This window comes from Dermacentor silvarum, chromosome 3 (assembly GCF_013339745.2).
Source record: "Dermacentor silvarum isolate Dsil-2018 chromosome 3, BIME_Dsil_1.4, whole genome shotgun sequence".
NCBI classification, from domain to species: domain Eukaryota; kingdom Metazoa; phylum Arthropoda; class Arachnida; order Ixodida; family Ixodidae; genus Dermacentor; species Dermacentor silvarum.
Genome location: NC_051156.1, coordinates 118,326,446 through 118,343,489, shown reverse-complemented (window position 1 = coordinate 118,343,489; position 17,044 = coordinate 118,326,446). Strand labels below are relative to the sequence as shown.

The 17,044-nt window shown below is 47.5% G+C and overlaps 1 protein-coding gene across 4 annotated transcripts in view; it reads right to left on the bottom strand.

Moving 5' to 3' along the window:
• LOC119445743 (monocarboxylate transporter 12-like) overlaps positions 1-17,044 on the bottom strand; it is a 438,947-nt gene that overhangs the window by 57,714 nt on the left and 364,189 nt on the right. The window contains exons 1-3 of one of the 4 annotated variants that reach the window (XM_037710029.2): positions 16,558-16,631; positions 6,732-6,865; positions 5,852-6,055 (exon numbers count right to left, since the gene is read on the bottom strand). In XM_037710029.2, coding sequence (XP_037565957.2) covers positions 5,852-6,055; positions 6,732-6,858 — 331 coding nt within the window. In that variant the 5' untranslated portion in view covers positions 6,859-6,865; positions 16,558-16,631. Of the gene's footprint in view, positions 1-5,851; positions 6,056-6,731; positions 6,866-10,006; positions 10,105-16,557; positions 16,632-17,044 lie in introns of those variants that run through there. The other 3 variants (XM_049663579.1, XM_049663577.1, XM_049663576.1) reach the window with 3 other exon arrangements.

The following is a 17,044-nucleotide window of genomic DNA, read 5'->3' as shown; positions in this document are numbered from 1 at the left end:
CGAAAGAAAAAACAATCCTACGCTTCCGACAGCCGATCGCAAGGTGTCCAGGCTCCTGGCAACGGAAACAGACGACCGGTTTTCTAGCCTCAAACGCCTTTTCTGTTTTTCTTTCGTCCTTCGCTGCGCTGTTATTCTGGCCTAATTTATCGGTCGGCACATCTTTGGTCTCACTTCCAGCTTTCTCTTTCTGAAAGGGGCGCCTGTGTTCCTCTTTGCCGAATTTAGTCAACGGCCTGACGCGCGTTTTTTCGGATTCGCAACGTGCGGCGAATTCATCTGCTAGCACTGCAGCACGTTCTAAGTCATTTTCGCCCGACCTATCTTGAATCCACAGGCGCATCTCTTCGCTCAAGGACCCATAGAACTGCTCAATGCAGATTAGCTCAACAACCTTGTCGTGACAACCGAACGCGTCTTCCCCTTTTAGCCACTCGATTAAATTTACTTTCAGTTTATAACTGAAATCTTGAAAAGACTCGCCCGGAGTCCTAACTGCCTCCTGAAAACGGCGGCGGAAAGCCTCCGCTGAGAGCCGATATTTTCTTAGCAGCGCCGCTTTTACTTTCTGATAGTCCTCTGACTCGTCCTTCGTTAGCCTTGCAATTATTTCGGTTGCTTCGCCAGGAAGAACGGTCAGAATCTGTTGCGGCCAACTCTCTAGTGCCAACCCGTTTCTCTCGCAGGTTCTTTCAAAAGTAACGAGAAAGAAACCCATGTCATCGTTCACCTTGTACGATGGCTTGAGATCCCTTATCTTCACTCCTACTTCACCTGAACGTCTTTCATCTATTGAGAGCTTATTTGCTGATTGCCTGGCCAGATCCCGCTGCTCGTGTAGTTCTTTTAGCGTTAGTTCGTGACCTCTCTGCTCCTCGCGTTCCTTTCTTTCTGCAGCTTCCTTTTGATCAGCTCTCTGCCTTTCTCTCTCTTCTGCAGCGTTTTCTTCAGTTTTCTCAGCTCTTTGCCTTTCTTCTGCAGCGTTTTGTTCAGCTTTCTCAGCTCGTTTCTCTATCTCTTCCCATGCTTCTGAAATTTCGTCCTCAAGCTCCCCGCACTTTTCAATCGCCTCAATAAGCTGCGGCTTTCTCTGACTTTTCCCGACCTCAATTCCCAGCTCTTCACAAAGTAATAACTCTGGCTTTCTCCGTTTGCCCAAATCCATGGTCCATCCCGAGCGAATACTTTCTTACTGTGCTGTGACGTGAGGAAGCTTTCAACAGGAGCCTGCACGTACAGAAACTAATTCGCCGTTTTAGAAAACACAGAAGCTAAAACTTGGCAAATTCTCAAAGAAAGTCAAGCGCTCACCATTCTGCTGAAGCCAGGACGAAGGGTGGAGTATTCCATTGCTGCCAACCAGCTGATATAATCTCGAGCGGGTGAGGTGGGTCGTCACCGCAGGAATCAGGAGACGACGATGAAGGCGGGCATCGTGATGATGAAAAATAGAAAAGATTGTATTCACTTCATTGGTACACGGTTTTGACTCTATCCGAGACTCTATCCGAGTCTCTGGTTAACACGGGGGCCAGGGCGGCCTTAAATAACCCCTCGTGGTGGCCGATGTCTCCTTCGGGGTACTTGTGGAAGTGTCAGTCCTGGGTCGGGTGGTCAAGTTGACCACCCGACCCAGGACTGACACTCGGGTCCTCTTTCCTGGTAGCTCGCCTTTTTCGTCTGCTCAGGTCATAGAGGTGTGACGCTTTCTCGGGGATGAAGGGGATTATCTCGTCACGGGAAAGGCGCTCGGGCTTGTTTCCCAGATTTGAGAGGTACAGTTTCCAGGAAGATCACAACCGCCTTTTGGCGTTGTAGATAATTGCCCCAACACGGGAACGTGCGCGGGTTTGGTTTCCCTCATTGACCTGTCGAATTCCTTGCCGATCATAACAATAGGTCTGGAAGCCAACCGGTGCCGCGGCTTCGATCGTTCGCCGACCGACACGAACGAGGCTCTCGGACGCTGGCGGCTGATGCGGAGAGTGAAGATCCTCGCACGACGACGTAACAGCTGTGTTTGGAAGACGCGTGAATTGGTGTGCGATGCGACGACTTTTGCTTCTTCGAAGCGTCGGCATTCAGTAATGACGTCGTCGATGGTCGAAAAATTCTTATATACCAGCAGATGAAAAGCGTCGTCCGCTATACCCTTCAGTACGTTGTTCACTTTGTCTTCTTCTGACATCCGCTCGTCAACCTTGCGGCAAAGGGCGAGAACATCCTGGATGTATGTCAGGTATGATTCGGTTGACGTCTGGACGCGAGACCCAAGTTCCTTTTGCGCAGCTCGCTGACGGCCAACAGGCTTGCTGAATAACTCCGGAGCTTTTGCTTGCATTGCTCCCAGCTAGTCAATTCTTCATCGTGGTTTCTAAACCAGACCCGTACCGTGCCTTGCAGGTAGAAAATTATGTTTGCTAACATAACACTTGGATCCCACCTGTTATGGGCGCTGACAAGTTTGTACATGTGGAGCCACTCATCGACGTCAAGATTGTCGGTCCCGGAAAACATTCCTCGTTCACGGGGCTGGGACAAGATGACTGTCGGCGTTGGGGTAGCGGTTGCTCCTGTCGGCATGGCGGCTGTACCAGCACCGGCTCCAGCGGTCGCCATGTTGTTAGTGGCCAGGCTACGTCCGCTTCGGAGCTCCGTCGTGCACAGTAGTACCCTGCACTTCCACCAAAAATGTGACGGAGGGAAGATGCAAGACGGGAAAATATATTTACAATATTTACACGATTTACAATAATTGACACAGCCAGTCAGTCACTGAAGCGTCGTCTTCTTCAGCCCTCAATCTCGTGCTCCTCTTCCTCGATATTGTGCAGAGCAGTGTAAAAATAGGTTTATGTATAGTATATGTACGCCAAGCTCCGGCTTCCGGAAGCCAAAACCGGAAGCCTACTTCCGCTTCCGGTTCCACTTCCAGTTCCGGTTCTGGTTCCGGAAGCCAGCTTCCGGCTTCCGGAGAACGCTTCCGGCGTTTTTCTCTCTCGTCCGTAGCTAGGGGCGCTGCGGTGCACAAGGGCGTTCGTTCCCTACGCGCGCTCTCTTTCTCTCGTTTCCGACACGCGCTCTCTTTCTCGTCCGTAGCTAGGGGTGCTGCATTGCACAAGGGCATTCGTTCCCGACACGCGCTCTCTTTCTCTCTCGTCCGTAGCTGTGGTTCACGCGAATGATCCCCCGGTGCTTCGCCCACTCATTGATTCACTTCGTCGATATGCGGTGATTTTTCTTATGTATGAACCAGTCTCATAGCTGCGTCTGACATACATCTATTCTGGATCCCCATGACACGCGATGCGAGTTGAAGTAACCATGGGTATGACTTCATTCTTGCAGCTAGCAAGCGCACTATCCAGTTGGCGTGTATTGTGGACGACCGTAGGCAGATAAGCATTAGTAATCGAAAATGAACCGTAGCGGTGGAAGCTGAGGTCCACGGCCAAAATTTCACATTCCTGAGACAGTAACTTGAAAGCCATTTTCACAGAATTCAGACGACAACAAAACCATTAAACCACCTTCTAGTGAAAGCCGATCTAACCGATAATCGAAAGTAATTAAAATGAATTATTTTCTCAGGAGTAAGCCAGGTTTCTTATAAGATTATAAGTCAGGATTAAGATGTGTTGTTAAGCACTTTAAGTCTGTTGAAGCACAAATGAAGGAATAGCAGTGCCACCGTAGCACTTTAAAAAAGAACTATGGTGATGATATAATTGATCTGATTACTTCAGCCACTGCCATCCCAATGTACTCTCTTGGATACCCGAATGAGAAATAGGATTTCCCTTCTTGTTTTTCGTATACGGGCAAGACGAAGTTATTGGAGACCCAGTTCGCTTTTGAGGCCTGGTATCAATGACCTGTTTCCATGTCATCCTGTGAGTCTGACTGACGCGAAGGACAAGGATTGGATCAAACAAGCGTTGGGTCTGATCTTGTACTCGGCGCTAGGAGTGAACTATCCATCTGTTCTGCGGCACAAGAAATCGATTTGCTGATTGGTGCTGCAATTGTTTGCAATAGCTGCGTCATCTGAGCAGTGAGCACTTGAAAAATGCCTTCGGTAACACTTGTGACAATATTTTGCATAGCCTTTGTCATTGCTTTTTCTGCTGCTGACCCAGTGAGATTAGACAAGTTATCTTCATTTATTTTATATATTTTCAGTGACGCTAGTAACGACTGCAACAGCTTCTCGCCTCCAACACCATAGCCTGTCAATTAGCTCTAGTACATGTATTTTATTTGCACTTGCTAAGCAGTTTGCATAGTTGACCGTATGGTTTCCTACACAGAGACAGCACATTTCGGCTTCAGACTGTGCACACATTAGGGGGATGACCTTTACAACAGACGCGACAGCTTGTATTTGATTTGCAGCATCCTGCACTATGGCCAAAATGTCAAAAGTTCCGACACTGAAGAGGACGGGAAGCGAGAGGCTCCACTATAAAAATAAGTGGTCACACTTTTATTTCAGATGGACAGGACATACAGGAAAACGTAGCAATAACCGATTCAGTCACTACTTTAGCCCCGTTTACGAGTCGGTTACATCGGTATACAGCTATGACGGCAGCATCAAACATCTTCTCCAGAGACTAAATTGGGCTCAGTTGAGAGTCTCCACCCCATACAATGCCTTTAGTGCACGCTAGAGGCGGCGGAATAAGCTAACTCACCGGAACAGATGCCACAGTCACCCACTTTAAGAAGCCTGCAACACAGGTCGGATCTGATGACCTACAAACTATCCCACCTCTTCCCAAATGTCGGACATCACCTAGACAGCCTGTGGGTTCTTTTTGCCTCGTGCTACTTGCACGTGAGCGGTCTTCTTCACCGGCTATGGAGGCCATATAGTCGTGCTGCTATATAACTTAAGAACACATTTTAGATTCCTCGTCGATGAACCGCGTCGACTCTGATCGCTCGAATACACACAAACACACACACACACACACACACACACACACACACACACACACACACACACACACACACACACACACACACACACACACACACACACACACACACATATATATATATATATATATATATATATATATATATATATAGTAGAAACCGTAAAACGGCTACCATCTCCGACATACATCTAATCGCAAGGTTCCAGAAAGGTGCATATTCGTTCGAAAAATTGTTCTTCGAGAAAGCCTACTTTGCTGACTGCGGGATAAACTCATTTTTACCACAACGCTAAATTTGAGACCCATTTTGGAAATTCTTAGCCAATTGCTGACGGCTGTCTTTGGATTGCCATAGCTAAACTACTCGGTACAGTGCCTTGCACACAAAATGACTTCTAGTGCGCTGTTTAAACTTGTGTTTTATATTTATTGATACAACGTAAGAAGAATGAGTGCCCAATCCATGCTCACACAAACATGCATCCTCCACTCCCCCCCCCCCCCTCCCGCCTCCTTCGCACACACACAGAGATGAAGCTTAAGCATGTACAAGCAAACGAGCAACTCAAATGCGTTCACGTGATTCTGTTTACCAGACCCTGTTGACGCTTGCATTGCGCAAGAAATTACCAAAACATTTCAATTGTGCGATTTAGAGACAACGCACTGCCATGGAAGAAATACATCAGGCCGCTGTGGTCAAGGTACTCGCATTATACTGACATTATTATTATAGATGATCGGGTAGCGAAGGGTATTCAGATATACTTATTCCGCAAGCAAAGCGCGCAAAATGACGAGAGATGTAAGAGTACAATAAATATACGCTACGGTCTCTCCGAGATGCTAGCTCAGAAGAAAACGAAAACGCCCGCGCCAACGTCAGATTTGCCACCCTCCCTTACCTGACAGCTGGCCGACCATGGATGCAACGATTCTTGGCCAAGATGCCTCTTGTCGGGTGATTTCGAACTTATGCACAAAATACACCGTAAGAATGGCCAACCAGGACGTAGGCATGTAGCAAAGAAAAGCGGCGGCTGCCATTGTAGCTGGCACTGACCAGCAGCAATCTTGGGTGCCTGTCGAGCCGGTGGGTTCTTCATGGCCTGCGCACGGTAATAGTTACCAGCAGTGGCCGCAGACTACGAGTAGGATATGAGAAAGAGTAAAGCACCGTGTCGAGATAGTGCAGATATGCATAAATCTTAATTAGTTTATTAGTCAGTACACTCAGTAGCAGAGTACAGCGCGCCTGCTCATGTCGACCTCTCGGGCTTTCCTGTAAATTAAATCAATCTCTCTCTTATTCACTCCTTTACGTGCTTTCGCCTCGCTATAAAATATGTAGAAACTTAAAAAGAGAGACAGAGGACCAACACAATAACAGCTTCCGGCAACATGTTATGCAAAAGCAGCCACAGCAAACGCACTATAAAGCGCAGTTAAATAAGAACGGCGCTTCGCATTATTCACATGCGCACAAATACCCACGCGCAAGAAAAAAAATTGTTCCTGCCTTAGAAATAGGCGTAAGAGGGTATGGCCGCCACTTGCGATATGGTACATGTTGTTATCGAAAACACCCGGCTAAAAACGTAGCTCTACTTATACATGGAATCCCTTGTGGGATCAAATTCACAAATATTCTACACAAAAATTACCCATACGCCAACTGTCTACCAAAATTTTCTTTTGTGTTCACTTACGATACGAATTTTCATGTATGAGATAAACAGTGACAATTTTATCAGACTTGTTAAGACAATCATGGCTTTTGCTTACATGCTTTACCTACTGGACTAGAGGTACAATACGAGTTCCCCACAGGTGCATCATGCGATGGTAGTTGTGCTGGTTCGTCCGACAGGCTGTTCTGACTGGCCATTGTACCAAGAGTTCGCTCTAGCATAGCCAGCCTGAAATTAAACAAAAAAGCTGTGTTTAGCAATAAAGAAATTCCTGATAAAGACATAACGAGAGAACAGAAAAAAAAAGGTGCTGAAATGTGTCTTTCGTGGCAGTGGTAATATAATAATTGGTTTCGTTTGTTTCCATTGCTTCTTGACTGTCATCTGTTACAGAAGATAACTTGAGCTCAGCGGCGTTGAGATGAATAAAGAAAATGGAAAAAAAAACTGGAACGAAGTCACTGCGTGATCTGGGCCCTGATCTCTTATGCGAGATCAGGGCCCAGATACCAGTTAAATGAATCGAATCGTGGTTCCTCTACAAAATAGTCTGTGAGAGTCTTCTTGACCTCCGTTCCTCTTGCTCCATTTACTATATCAAAACTTCTCGGTAAGAAAGGGTACTTTGGAAAATGCACATCTAGGGCAAAAGTTTCTTGTGATACAGCGTAAAGAGAAAGAAGAAACTGCTGTACAATGAATGACAGAAATAAAAGGAAACTATTTACGTTACAATCGTGCGTTTTATTCATTAGCGATCGTCGTCTACTAGACCAAAGTAGTTCACCATGAATTGCACAAACATCACAAACTGTGCATTTGACAATTTGAAACGCAATATTCACTTTTAAACCGGCTGTTACTTTTCCTAATGCTCACAATTAGTGGGTACGGGCTGCTGCTGTCTTGTTAAGTAGACGCAAAGCCGTTGCCCACTGCCAGTGGTGAGATCTATGGAAGTAATCAATAGAGACCGGATTTTAGGCAAATGCCTTTTTTGTTCCTTGCGCTCCTATCGCCCCATTTTGATATATGAGCATGAATTAGAGGCTAAGAAGGGCTTTTATAGTTGTTTTTATAATGCCTATAAATGCCAATTTTGGCGTTTGTGCCTAAATGCCTATAACTGCCTATAAATGGTTATTTTCAATATCGGCGCCTATATGAACACTATTTAGCCTCAAGTTTCGCTTTCGAGTGCAGTTAAAACCATTATTCATTTTACCGGGCAACATTGACTGTTCGGAACTCTATGGGGTTCAGCCCATAGTCATCTAGTTCAACGAACTTTCGGAAAAGAACCCCTAGCAGCTGTGAAATGGGACGCGCTGCGGTTGGCGAATGCGAAACCGCGGAGAGCCGTCAGGGGAAAGGATAGTAAAGAGCAAAAGAATAAAGAAAAAATGTAATGTGCACGCGGCTTTTGTTTTGTTTCTAATTTGCTTTTTAAGGTGTTCACTGCCGTTGAGCGTTCCTTCTGAGCGTTCAAGATCATTCTCAGTGACAAGAGGAACCATTTTGAATCCAAAAATCTGGAGATGGTGGTAGTTCGCTATTGTTTCCACAATCTTCACAGTGATTCTTAAACTACGTTCCGCGTGTTCTCCAAACAGATTTCGTCAAACACGTGCACTTCAAATGGGCGGAAGTGTATTGACAATGTTGGGGCGTTTTGCCTGAACAATTCCGATAATGTCATTGTATATGAGAAAATTGCCAGAGTTGTAGCTAACAGTCCTCATGTAAGAACATGTTAATTTCTTAATAAATTGTAGTCTCTTTTGCATTTGTTATATGTCTGTTTTTGTCGTGTCTTAATTTAATTGCGTCAGGCCGTCATAAAGTAGTGCTTTTTTTAATCAGTATTCCCAGCTTTCAAGTATTCTTTTTCATGCTTGTCTTACTTTATGCGACGCTCGAGTACAGTGGCCATTGAACATGAATATGAGCAGTGTGCTTGTATTACGCTAATTGATCGTCATTAGTCCAGCAGTTTTATGGGACAATTGCACGGTTATATTCAACTGTTGGCGCCTTTGTGCCATCAGAAGCAATAGCATTTCTTGTTTTCCTGTTGTAGATAAAGGTCGCGCACGTCTTCGTTTGAAATTATTTTCATTTATGTAAAAAATTATTGTGCCTATATTTACGATGTTGGAGGCCTAAAACATTGCTTTGCCTGCCTATTTTTGGCGCCTAAAACGCGCTTTTTTAATGCCTAAAGATCCGGCCTCTTGTAATCAACAATAGGAGCAGCCGCCAAAATAACAGTGGAGTGTGCGGCTTCAATCAACCACAGGCAAGAAGTGAAGAAGTCGGCGACCGAAGCAGCCGAGCGTCGACGTCAAGTGCCACGTCAACAGCAAAGTGGGATCAACGTTTGTGTTTAGTTCTGAAGAGATCGACGCATTACCTAAAGAAGCGTCAAGTGGTACAATAACGTCGTAACTGGGTCGGGAAACCGGTTTCCAGTAAGTGTGCTACTGTTGACTTCGGTGTGGGAGGTGTACCAACTCGGTGAAGTTGTCGCCACCACCTGGCACAGAGGCCGCATCCATCTTCGCACTCGGTGGATGGTGCGCATGCGTTTCGCGAGTGAATGCGGGGCCGTGGACACCGCGTTGTCCTCCCTTTACGTCAGTCCATGGACCGGCAGCGCGAAGCTGAGTTAGCCATTCCCTCCACGTGCTTCATTCAGCAGGCGCACAGGAGCGTCATTCATATCCGCGGCAACTGTCACGACAAGATGACGCCATTGCTTTATTTCCGTTAGACCCGAAGCTGTCACTACTGCCGTTGTCGAGAATTGGCGTTGAGATTGACGAAGTGTTCGCCAGAGAAATCGAGACGCTAAATATTTCCCTTTGCGTCTCGTAGCGCATGCGCCTTCTCACTGTTGTGCCAAGCCAGTAACACAAAGAAAATTAAAAGACTAGCGAGGATGTGAGGCACGGGAATGCTCGGTGCATCGTCTCTAGTCGTCATATAACCAAACTGCATGTGTGCTTGTTGAACTCGCATCGAAGATTGTCAACGAAAAGAAATTGTTTGCATTTGATGTGCGTTTGTGTGGCGTTGAAACTAACGCCGCACCTGAAAACAAACACTTGCGTCATTGTTATACCTGCGTGAACGCGTTAGGTTTGGATAAACATTGCATTTAATTTGCCATCATCTAAGTTACATTTCATCAAGATTTCATTCCTTATATGCCATCTTGCGCAAACAATTTCCGTCGGTAGAGTTAGGTACGCACATTTATTTGATATTTGCTCCAGAATCAAAATATGATTCGCATAGCACTTACAGAAATTATGCATGATTTCGGCAAACATTTGCTCTATAGTTTAGTACCACGTTCCTGTTTACCTTCTATGGGTGGACTCACCCTTGGCACCGGTATATTAAGAATGATGCTGATGACGAGGAACAACCACCATGAGCTCAGTGCCAATGTGCAAGGCAACGATTACGTCCCTGATGCATCAGATGTATCCCTGCAATGGTCCAACCAACAGTGCCAGCATTACATTTCCGGCAGATGTCTTATACATAGGGGGCAGACACAATTCATCCGCAAGCGGATAGAAAAGTGAACTGTTAAAATCTGACCTCCCAGAAACCGTGGAGATAGCCTGTTACTGCCGGACTGGATCTTCACCAGCACGGAGGGTCCCAGGCAGAGACGCGAGGCGATCCACGTAACGATCAACAAATATATATTAAGGAGCGGTAAGCTATACAAGCTTCCTGATGGCGAGCGGCACACACTGTATCTTGTGCTCAAGTTTAATGAATGCCGAAGCCTTTTTACAGAGTCTGGAACGCCCTCGACCAGGAGAAGGAGAGAGCGAACGTTCTTAACGCTTGCGCCCGCATCTCGGTACATGAAAGCCAGCTCTACCGATTTCGTAACCACCAATGGCCCAGCAAAGGAAAAGGCACTGACGCGCACACACGCACACACAGACTCCACCAGTGTCTTCCTTGCCGAAGAGGAGGAGAAGGAGCAAATGCGCACACGAATCTTAACCGTCCCGCTCGCTGATGGGAGAGAGCACTGGCGAGCATACACTGACATCAGGGCTTCACGCGCCCCATGGGGAAGGAGGCGAAAATGCGATAGCCTAACGGCTTTTCGCCGTTGCGGCCTCTTAGGCTTTTATTGGACACTTCAACCGGATTTCGGCCGTCGCCGTCGCCGTCGCCGTGAGGTTCCGTATAGATTCCAAGGGCGATAAAATCGTCGCCGCGCGCCATATGCGCGAGCGAAAGCGCGCGGGGGACGCGCGCTATCACGGAGGGCACTCCCCCCCCCCCCCCTCGCGCGCGCTATCAAGGAGAGCGAACGCTCGGCGGAAAGCACACGTGACCGTCGCGCAAACCACTGTGGGGCTATGGGAGGGAGGCGGGGCGGCGCTGTGCTCCGGCACCGGGGGCGTATCTTGCCACTCAATCTCCCACGCGAAAGCAACAAAGCGGGAAGAGGGGGGGGGGGCAGCTTCTCCTCCGCCAACAACTTCTCCTTTGTTTGCGGACGACCGGCATCCCCGGTCGTCCGCACCGTCTCTTATCTCCACACGGCTCTGACCTTTCTATGCGCTGTGCATTCGCCGCTCAGTTTCCGTTGAAGCGATAGACCGCGCGAACCTGCGCTTGTGGCCAGCGTTTTGACAGTCGTTGGCTGCGGGGATTCACTGTGATCTATTCATGTTTGCTTGTGTGCGCTGACACCACGATTGTTGATTCAGTTAGTTAAGTTAATTAAGTTTATGCAGCCGATAAAACTAATATGCCTGCCCCGAATAGCTCTCTACTAATTTGTTATCGCAATCGATGTTTCGCCTTTCGGCGAAACTGCGACATTTTTTTTTATTGCGATAACAATTATGTAGACACTCCAAGCACATTTCTTCCGTTGGCGTCGCCGTCATCACCGTCGCCATGAGGTCCCGTGTGAAGTCCGACGGCGATAAAATCGTCTACGCGCGCCATACGCTGAAAGCGTGCGAGAGTGAGCTGGCAATCGCGGCTGAGTATAGCGAACGCGAGGGAGGAAGACAGGCCAGAAGCGCGTGGTCTTCTTTCGCGCGCGAGGCACTGGGGCAAAACGTCGGAGAGAGAGAGGGAGGGGGTGCTTCCTGCTTTGTCGACTGCTGCTCACAGCGCGGCCGCGCGGGCGCCGTGTCTTGAAAGCGATCTGCGATGTGGGCGACCGAGTGCTCGCACCGAGTGCCGTTAGCTTCGTATGTGCTTTGCTTTCGATGTTTTATCCGCGTTGAAGAGAAACAAGAGACAACGCGAAGGTCAATATGCGCGCTGCTGCTGGCGCGCTTTCTCACTTCGGCATTTTCAAAGCGAGTTTCCGTGGTCATCGAGCGAGATGAGTTCGTGTTTGCCTGTGCGCGAGTGACACCGTGCTTGTCCATTTAGTTAGTAAGCGAATGTTCACGACATTAAGTTTACGGCCACTCAACTACTATGCTTGCTTCGTGTAGCTCTCTCCAAATTTGCTATCGCAATCGGTGCTGCGCCTTTCGGGCGATACTGCGACTTTTTTAATTGGTTACGGGCGGCACGACACATTGGAAACGACCAGGCTCTCGCCGTGGCCTAGACGGCATGACACATATATTGTTTATTTGCACAGGCCAGTCTTAGCACCACGTACACAGGACGGCGGATAAACGGCACGCTGACTGTCAGCAGGGCCACAGCAAGATGTCGCACAAACAGTCGAACTAAAATAAAGGTTATCAAGTGCTCGTCATTATGTAGCACTATGCCTTGGTCAATCGCGCAGTCCATCATTCTCTCTATTTTCTGCTGATGTGTAGTCTGCGGGGAATATGGTGAACCACGAGAACACGAAGTGCTGCAACAATAAATAGCTCCGGGACTTGACCGAACGAAGCGCTTTCTCAATGTCACGGCATATACGTGTTCTGGGTCTCTTCTGTTTATCGCGGGTTTTTTAGCTAAATAACAATGAATATAATTTAACATATTGCTAGGATTAAGATTTCTTGCATGACTGTGATGAGATGACAATTCTGAAATGATGACAATGGTTGGGCGACAGTGTGACGTCGGTGTTGTGCCCAAGACGGTCTGACCAGATGAGAACAACGAAGCTGGAATGACGACGGTGAAACGATCATGGCAGCATCACGATGACGGCGTGGCAACAAAGGCATGACGATGACTCTATGAGGACGACGCAGTGACGACGATGGCATGCCAATGGTGGCATTATCACGATTGAATGACAGCATGATTACGGTGGCGTGAGGACGCGAAGCTTGAAAAGATTTTGAATGCGTACTATGCTCACCCAACGATAAAAAGAGTCCGTCCGTTCGTCCCATAATGTGATCACATTTAACACAGCGCCCGTAAAAGCAATGAATTGGCCTTCGCGCCACCTCTCATTAAGCCACGAAAACACAACGCTCACAAAGCTATGAGCACTCGCCGCTCTCTCTCGCACATCACACATTGCATTCAAGATGGCGGCCCGCGCGTCTCGCTTCAACGCGACCTAAGCCAGACTAAGCAACGAGAACCCAACGCGCATGGAGCTATAAGCTGTCGTCGCGCTGTGTTCTCATCGCAGATCGATTACAAGATACGGGACCCCAGCCGCGCCATGCGCAGCCGACGCCGGAGTACAGTTGGGCACGGCTGATAAATGTTCGACAAGAATGGTTAAGGCGCTAAAGAGCGATATCGGCTAATAATGATGAGAATGTTATGAGCGCGCCTGGCACCACCGCCTGCAGTAGTTTACTTGCCTCATCAATTCACCTTGCGCCGCCGTCCAAAGCCGTTCGTGTCGCCGCACAGCAGTCCTTTATACTGGACGGATCAAGTTTCCTAACATTGATAATGACACCGGGCTGCGTGGAGATAAGAAAGTGGCACAATGCGTACGCATACTTATACAACTCGCAGAGGAGTTTCTGCGTGAATATTTTAATTGCAAAGCATTTCTGGTGAACATTTGCCACTTTAACAGCATCTATCTATCTAGCCGCCTATGTCTTGGTGCTCTCATGGTCGTTTCGTTTACTTGGCGTGTGCCAATATTGGCATATTATGAGAAGAGTGTATGACGAACATAAATGATAAGTCAAGAAGTGAATGTCATAACATACTTGTCATGTAGGCCATGAAATAGTCACGTACGTCTTTGTGCTCTCATGGTCGTTTGTTTCGTTAGCTTGGTAGGTACCAAAATTGGCATAGTATGACAAGTGTATGACGAACATAAATGGTAGTTCATGACATGAAAGTCATGACATGCGTGTCATCTAGGTCATGAAAGAGCCACCTAAAATGACAATGACCTGGAGAATAAAAAGATCAACGCTCAAAAACCACTGAAATGGGTTCGGACAAAGGTACTAAGGGAGAGAGAGAGAGATACAACTTTAATGGTGCCAGCAATTCACGAGGGCGGACGCAGCCTCCCTCCGCCTAGCAGGCGGCCGAGATCCCCTGGGTCTCAGCGGCTGCCTCGGCTAGCTGGACGGCCCAGACCTGGTCTTGCTGGTCTGAGCTGAGCAGCAGGGTCTCCCACTGCTGCCGGTTTTGAATTTTGCGGCCCTCGAAAGGAGCCGCCTTCGAGCATGCCCATAGAATATGTGGCAGATCCGCCCTACATTTACATAATTTGCATTGATCGTTGTATTGCCCTGGATAGAATCTGCTGCAGGCCACCGGGTTTGGATATATGTTTGTTTGCAGGAGGCGCCAGGCCACCGCCTGTTTCCTGGTTAGCGCGGGATGAGCTGGTGGGTACCTTGCCCTTCCCAGCCGATAGTAATCGGTTATTTCTTTGTAGCTGACCATGCGGTCTCCTCTCGTTCCCGGCTGGGCGGGCTCACTTGCTCGGCGAGTAAGTCCTCGAGCTACGTTGTGAGCCGCCTCGTTGCCGGGGAGAGAGGAGTGCGCGGGTGCCCAAATAATTTGGATCGTCCCGCGATGACGGCCGCTGTTACTATTTAGAATTTTGAGCGCCTCTGGCGAGATGCGTCCTTTCGCGAAATTGTGAACTGCAATTTTGGATTCGCTTATGATAACTCTCGCTTTCGTGGAGGCCACCGCTAATGCTATGGCGGCTTCCTCCGCAACTTCGGCGTTGTCCGTTCTCACGGTGCCGCTCGCGAAGGGTTCTCCGTCTGCGTTTACCGCTACTACGGACATCCCTTTGCGTTCTCTGTATTCCGCGGCGTCTACGCAGGCCACGCCCTCTTCGTCATGGTATTTGCGCTCAATGTGGCGTGCCCTTGCCTCTCGTCGCTCCTTGTGGTGCTCCGGGTGCATGTTCTTGGGCAGTGGAGGAATTTTAAGTTGTCTCCTCGTCTCTAGTGGAATGCTTAGTTTGGTGCCGTATTGCGCTTCATATCGAATTTGGAGTTTCTGTAGAATGTGTCGCCCCGTTGGGGTTTGTGTGAGTCTTTCGTATTGGGCGGTAGTGTGCGCCTCGATTAGTTCGTCAAGCGTGTTGTGTAGCCCCAACTCTAAGAGTTTGTCGTTGGGTGTTGTGACTGGGACACCAATTGCCTGTTTGAATGATCGTCTGATGATGCATTCCATCTTGTTTTTTTCTGCTACACCAAATCTTAGGTACGGTGCCACATAGACGACGCGGCTTATGACGAAGGCCTGCACTAAACGAATTAGGTACTAAGGGAAAAAATATTAAAGGATGATGGTAGAAGTCATAGTCATGAGCACGACTCAGGAAGAATGACAATGACTCAACAAAAAAACAAGAACACTCAAATACCATTGAAATGGGTTTGAACATGGGTACTAAGTGAAGGAAACATTAAAGGATGGTGGTAGAAGTCTTAGCCATGAGCATGACTCAGCAGAAATGACAATGACTCAACGAAAAAAGAATAACACTCAAATACCACTGAAATGGGTTATAACGTGGGTACTAAGTGAAGGAAACACTAAAGGATGGTGGTAGAAGTCACAGTAATCAGCATGACTCAGCAGAAATGACAATGACTCAACGAAAAAAGAATAACACTCAAATACCACTGAAATGGGTTATAACGTGGGTACTAAGTGAAGGAAACACTAAAGGATGGTGGTAGAAGTCACAGTAATCAGCATGACTCAGTGAAAATGAGAATAACTCAATGAACAAAGCATAACACTCAAATACCACTGAAATAGGTTTGGACGTGGGTAACAAGTGAAGGAAACACTTAAGCGGGGTGATAGAAGTCCTAGTCATGAGCATGATTCAAAAAAAATGACAATCACTCAACGAAAAAATAATAACACTCAAATGCCACTGAAATGGGTTCGGACGTGGGTACTAAGTGAAAGAAACACTAAAGGATGGTGGTAGAATTCGTCATCATGACCATGACTGGCAAAATTGACAATGACTCAGCGAAAAAAGATTAATACTCAATAACCACTTGAATGCGTTCGGATGGTGTACTAAGTGAATAAAAAGGTTAATGGTTGATGGTCGAATGCATAGTCATGAGCATGATTAAGGCTCTCGCTTTAGGTATCCTAGGCGTAGCTAAAGGGACTTCTTACTGAGGACTCATGACATGAATCTCATGACATGCGTGTCATGTAGGTTATGAAACAGCCACCTACGTATTGGTGCTCTCATGGTCGCTTCGTTAACTTCGTAGGCTCCCCGCACACTGGTTCACATAAGATTGATTCCCACAGGACGAGGGATCTGCCGGTTTTTTCCTGCAAAGCGGCGGAAAGATGCTAGATAGAAAAACCGCAGAAAGTGACTGTGCTGGGGAAATAATCCTGATGGCGTGAACAAGCTATTTGACGGAAGTACGGGAAATAATGGTACAGCAAGCACACTTCATCAAGCTCGTCTGCCGAACGTCGTTGCACGCAAAGCACTAAACCATACTTACTGGCACCGAGAGCACGCGCCACTCCACTAGGGCGAAAAGCAGGGACGATCGAGTTAAACTGTTTTCCAGGACAACTTTCAGCAAACTGACCAAATGGCCTTCTATGAACAGGAAAGGGGAGTTAGTTACACGCTTAATCGTTTAATGTTAGCTTCTTTTTATCGCCGTGACAGTGAACTGTCGCTCAAAAAAATAGTAAGTTCCCGCACATGGTGTTGTGACATATGGTATGGCGGGGCCTCTCCCCCACTCACGGAGCTCACGCATGGGAAGTTTTAACTGATATATTTAGATGCCTGCCAGGATTCCATCCGACGGCACGTGGCGGTATGCATACATGGGTAAAACATTTGCTACACTGTTATGCTGGCAGCTGCCATTGGCTTTAGCACTTGCTTTCACATTCGTGAAAAACACAGTCTGGTAAAGGAGGAGCAGGGAACAAAGAGAAAAGGTAGGGATGCTAACCAAAAAATGAACGGGTTGG